Below are 6,000 nucleotides of genomic sequence, written 5' to 3' on the forward strand. Positions count from 1 at the left end.
CATGTCCATGTCTCTGCACATTGAGTGAAATAATTAGTTATTTTAAAAGTGGGTGAATTTTTCAGTTCTTGCATGTCAGTCAGAGCCTATCCTAGATGAAAAAAGATATAAACCATTCACCTAACACACTCTAATGAAATGGCACACATGAAACCTGGGTTCAGGCTGGAGCTCCCTGCTGTATGCTCTGATGTTTTACAAAGGGTGAACATGCACAGACGCAGCCTCACAAGGAGCTGCTCTGGTTAACGTTGCTGAAGAAATGAAGGACTCAGGTTTTTAAAACCACTGTAAACATTAAATCTAAACATTTACTAAACAGTCACATACAGCCAGATGGTCTTCAAGGTCTGGACTTGCCAATAAGCATTGGACAGCATGTGAGCTCTAGTCTCATTTCTATTCAACTCAATCATTTAGAAAAATTATGGAAGTCAAATTCTGCCAAGACAAGAAAAGAAACTGATGAAAAGTCAGGGCTGATTACAATTAATAATAATAATAATAATAATAATAATACTCAGACTATAATGAGACACTAAATAAAAATGTTTAACTTAATTTAATTAAAATTGTGAAAATTAAGAGAAGTAACAGTAACATAAATAAACAGTTTCATTTCCTTAAATTATGTTGCAAACTGAACAAGAAATGTACTGTGCAGGATATTTTGCTTCTATTTCTTGTCATTCATCAGTTGACATATACTCTGATATAGCTGCAATGAGCTAGTATATGTGTTGGCCAGGAAATTTTATTGGCTGGGCTCTAGAAGTAGTTTAGTTTAATGTTCTGAGTAGAATTTTTTACTGTTATAGCAAAATTTTAACTTAGATAAGATCAATATTATGATATGGAAGTACACCAAAAGTGTACTTAGTATTATTATAAGTCTTTTGCAAGTGATCATAATTTAAAGTTAAATAAATTATTTGTTTTTATTTAATTGAACCTTTATTTAACCAGGCAGGACACTTAAAAACAACTTCTTGTTTACAAGCACGGGCTGGCAAGAGGGGGTTAACCTCTTGAGGGGAGGGGGGCGGGGGATACAAATTTAGACGGACAAGGCCATAACATCTAGAGGGCTGAGGTTAAAATGGTACAGGTAGAGTGGGGGGCAAAAAATACAATGTAGCAGACACAAGAGAATAAATGAGATTAAGAGAGAGAACAGTATTTCAATTAATCTCTTTTCTTCTTTATATTTGTATTCGCTTGCTCATATATGTAAAGCACTTTGACAGATAGATGTCTATTGTTTTCATCTCGATTTTAATGTTGTCGCTATTCTGCCTTTACATTCTGAGTAATCCTGAAATGTTTTAACTTAAGAGACATCTGGTGTGTGCAGGTCGCGGGGGGGGGTGTCATATTGAACAACCAGCGACATTGAGGGGGAACTATCTGCAATGGAAAAATGCCATAGGTGATATAAAGTGCTATCCAGCCATTTTCCCAGATATTTGTAGGATGTAACTACCTCAAGATTTGAGCACATAGTTAGATGGGTCCTTGTTTTTCTTCCAAAACAATTATTTGCCTTAGTAAATAATACTCTTGACCAACTGTCTGTAATTGTCAAATTATGTCAATGATTATCTTTGACTGACTATTACATATTTTTTATGTAAAAAAAATATATGAGCAGCAGAGATAAACAGAAGGTTTTGAGTTGTTCAGTGTTCAGTTGTTGGTGACTGCAGCTTTAAGTGAATAGATTTTTTCCCACCCCCATCACTCAACTCGGAAAACCCCCCTGACCCCGTTTAAAAAATACACATTTTCAACACCATGAACACATTCCATTGTACTATATACCTTATAGTCTACTCTCACTTCCATATACTTCCATGGACTGTATAAAACATGAACGTATTGTCTGTGGCGTCACCCATAGGTTTCTGAAGAGCAGTTCACCATCTTGGCAGTACTTGACTCTGGCTAATCCGAAAATGGGCAAAGGGGTTGTGCCAAAGAACTTACATCTATACTGTTTGGTGGAGCTGAGGCAGGCCAAACAAAGCCTGGCTTCTGAACCACCTAGCAACTAGTCACCTGTGAGTGCACCCACATGTCACTCAACGCAGCCACGTGCTAAACACCCTCTACGACAGGCTCTACCAAGGGCAGGAACAGGTTGCTGCTACCTCTTGAAAAGTACAGAACAGAGTGACAGGAAGGTAGGCCACTTTACAAGCCAGGGCTGGCGGATTGAAAACACATGCTGACTGCACCGTGAGTAATGATAATGGAATTAAAGGAACTCCTGCAGTGCCAAGACTGAAACAGTCAGACTTCCGGTGTATGATAATTTACAGTATGATTCTGACCTACACCCTAACCCAGAGGGTTTCAAAGGGGGGCTCAGTTAAAAAATTATTATATTAGTTATTACATTAATTATCAGAAGTTGATGTCGAATAGTGCAGAGATATAATTCTTTTGGGGATTTTTACAGTTCTTCCCACATTCCCAGAGATTAATAAATGCCAGAGGACTGACCTTTATTATGTATTAGGTGTAGTCTGAGCTGTCAAACAGCAATATCAGGCTGTCTTGTCTTAATTCTGCCTGTCTATGTGATCATATAACATAAAGATGATTCCTTTGGTATCCGAGACTTGAGCAAAATTAAGCAAGTATACTGAGGGAGAAGGCGCCTTTTTCCAAGCTGTGTCTGAGGGGAGGCCCCAGTCTCAGACTTGGGAAACCCCTGCCCTAATCTATACACATTTTGCTCCAAACCCTACAAGTTATCCATGTATCCTGCTATTTAATCTGACTGTGAGCAGGCTGAAAAGACTGACATACAGTAGATTCAGTGTGAGGCTTTCAGTAGTCGTGTTTCCAATATGTGGGTTAAGTACCAAGTATCAAAAAACTGTTTAGTACCAAAAGTCTTCTTCTGGTTGAAGAACCGCAAACGCAACTTGCTCTGCTATTTTGGTGGGCCACAAAAAAAAACTGGGGTGAGACCTCCAGCATAGCATTACAGGGAAGAAGAATATATACCCCAGGGCCCCCTTACATGGAGGGGGTGGGGGGGATTTGAACTTATTATCTCTATGTCCTGGCTACAGCCCTGTGGTGCTGATGGTGTGGATGACCGCATCATTTCTCCACCTGCACCACCGACACCAACCGTTGATCCAGAGATGATCACTCTTTCCTATAAGGTTTTTTTTGCATGCCAGCAGGCTGCCGTAGTTAACAGGCTGTTATACCACATGTGCTTCTTCATATTGAGCCTATGTAGCTTGTACTTACAATTCATAGGCTCAATATGAAAAAGCAGAAGCGGAAGTAATGGGGCGTGCACTCTGAAGGAGTGTCACTATATTTTGATTTTAAAAACTCACTTGGCTGCATTATTAACATAAGATATAAAGCTCCCGGTACATTGTTAAATTATCCTTCTAAAATATAAAAGCACAATCCTGAGACGGACTCTGACATTGTCATTTAAAACCACGCAACGGTGCGTAGGTCGTGGAACTTAAATGGAGAACCAAGACAAATCGTAAAACGCCACCAATAACAGGCTTAAGTTGGTTCCCAAACAGGCTATTTTATATCAAAAGCCTTAACTTTCAGAAAGAGTTTAAAGACATTCGCTACCGCCCTAACACCGTTTACATCGTGGCGAACGGTAATAATGATGGAATAACAAGCGACCCAATCATAGGTACATTTCATTGACAAAAGCATTGGTTTGCGTACAGAGTGTGAGCTGAACAGGGTCCGGATGATTCCTCAAAGGCCATTTTGTTCTGTGGCGTACATGACTTCACCGAGAAGGAGAATGTTCTTATTTGTGACTGGCATCACTTGCTGTGCCCATAACTTACTTACAGGACAAGGCGCTCGGTTCCTTTAACACTCGGGCAGAACACATTAGGGTGTTAAGCGAACGCAACACATTTACACATAGCCTATTAGCTAGTAAGAAGTGTTATTACTGTTACTTACCATTTCTTTGTACATTCTATCATAAGTTCTTGAAAGGAAGCAGCAAACTGGAACTTGGCCGCTTTCTTCCCGACCCTCTGGAGTCGCTTCCACACCGAAGTCATGGTCAAACGTAACGTATCAGGTAATTCTCTCGGCCAGATAAACCGACATTAATACGAAGTAAATTGTGTGTCCCCCGCTCCCGTGTCCCTCTGCTGGGTCCTCACCGGGGACCGTAGACGGAGAAGTTGTACCTGCTCCGCTGACAGCTCCTCTCCGGCGGTGTGTGTGTGTGTGTGTGTGTGTGTGTGACCCACCGGCGTCCACTCCGCAGATACGCTACAAAACAAACACACGCCTCAAGTCAGAGCTGCAGTCAAGCTAAACCAGGTGAGCCGGAACACCGAAGAGGACGACTTTCAAAATAAAGCCCTTGTTGCCTGCAGGTTTTCGGGAAAATGTGTATGGTAGACAGAACTTTGAGCGGCTGTATGGAACATACGTTTTCAAAGCATCTGGATTGTTTTTTTGCAAGTTACACCAGAGGCATTTAAGATAAGCAGTGGGGCACTTGGAGGGCATTTGAACTGATCAAAGGGGATAAGAAGCACTAACGGTTGGTCTTAAAGTCAAATTAAATTTTGACTGAGTTTGAAAATGTGTGAATGTTATTACCTTGTATTGACCTTAATCTTATTAACGTGAATTGTAAAACTACTTAAATCTACGTCTGTGTTGTGTTTAAATTGAAAATGGAATATAATCTCCCCCCATGTTGCTAAAACCTACAAATTCCCAGAAAAATACAGAGGACATGTTCTCAGTGTCCTCCTTGGTAACTTTGGCCATGCCCTTAAATGGCATAAATGAAACATGTTATTATAATAATAGTTAAATGTAGCAGGAATTTTTTTGGACTGTGCATGTTTGGACATTTGGAAAGAAACTAATAGGTTTATTATGGTTATAAGATTGAACTGATCAGGAAACCAGGAACGTGATTATTAAAGTTTAGTTCATGTATTATTTCATTTGTTAACTCAAACAATTACCAAATTTAAAAGATATTTTATTTAATTTTTAATTTGAAGGTCAAAACTTCCTGTTTATTGTGGCTGGCTTGATGCAGTCCAGATGGTGATTAGGCAACATACTATTCTTTACAAGTCACCCCTTCAATGACAGAATGGGATGTAGTTGATATGTGATGCTTTAGCTAAAGTCACCGAAGCATAAAAAAAATTTCAGTAATTCTGCAATAGATATAGAAAGGATGAAACATAATGCCACTGGAGATAAAATACCAAAATGTTCAGTAGATTTATGAGGGCCACAGGCTGCTGTATGTCCCCAGAGATTATTATAGTGATTTTTTTCATAAGTACTAGGCTACTGTTTATACACAGACTGTATAATCTGCTTTCATATATTAATGAATAATAGATGCAAACAATTTTTCCCTGCCTGAATCAGACTGCTGCAGATGACTTGACTAATACAAAGTGAAATGTAACATGAAACACTGGCCATGCAGGCCATCACAAATAGTCCTAAGACGAGGCAAACAGTAATTGGTGAGTTCCCATGAAGCTGTGTGTAGGGGGATATTATCAGCGACTGGATACAAAATAGAAATTAACTGTCGCCTGTCAGGGAAAGTTCCCCCGGTCATGAGTCCCCCTCAGCTGGAGGGGCTTTTCCAGTTAAGCCCTGAGTCTATTTATAATCTGTCGCTGACACATAGAGCAGCTGGGAAAATAATGTACAAGAAAACACACACACACACAAATAAACACTGTTCACACCCTAAATGATAAAAGTCCATTAAAAGATCTCATATCAAGCGCTGATGTTTTTATTTCGTACAGTGTCATTTCCAAACATATTACGTTTATTTCTGGAATTATAAAACTAGGCCCTCCTCTGCTGCAAATGATCTTTTTTTTTTATTGGATGACTGGACCCTACTTTCATCTGTTGTCAGAAAAGTTACAAATTTACAGGAATGTCATGTAAGTTTTGTTGTTACAATGCAGTGACAATCTT

General features: G+C 39.4%; 1 protein-coding gene across 1 annotated transcript in view; it reads right to left on the bottom strand.

Moving 5' to 3' along the window:
• The window catches only part of ehbp1l1a (EH domain binding protein 1-like 1a), a 47,641-nt gene extending 43,295 nt beyond the window's left edge, over window positions 1-4,346 (bottom strand). Inside the window, exon 1 of the mRNA XM_046065171.1 lies at window positions 3,973-4,346. Coding sequence (XP_045921127.1) covers window positions 3,973-4,076 — 104 coding nt within the window. The 5' untranslated portion in view covers window positions 4,077-4,346. The remainder of the gene's footprint in view (window positions 1-3,972) is intronic.
• Window positions 4,347-6,000: the final 1,654 nt, after the last annotated feature.

Source organism: Micropterus dolomieu, linkage group LG12 (assembly GCF_021292245.1).
Source record: "Micropterus dolomieu isolate WLL.071019.BEF.003 ecotype Adirondacks linkage group LG12, ASM2129224v1, whole genome shotgun sequence".
In the NCBI taxonomy this organism is placed as follows: domain Eukaryota; kingdom Metazoa; phylum Chordata; class Actinopteri; order Centrarchiformes; family Centrarchidae; genus Micropterus; species Micropterus dolomieu.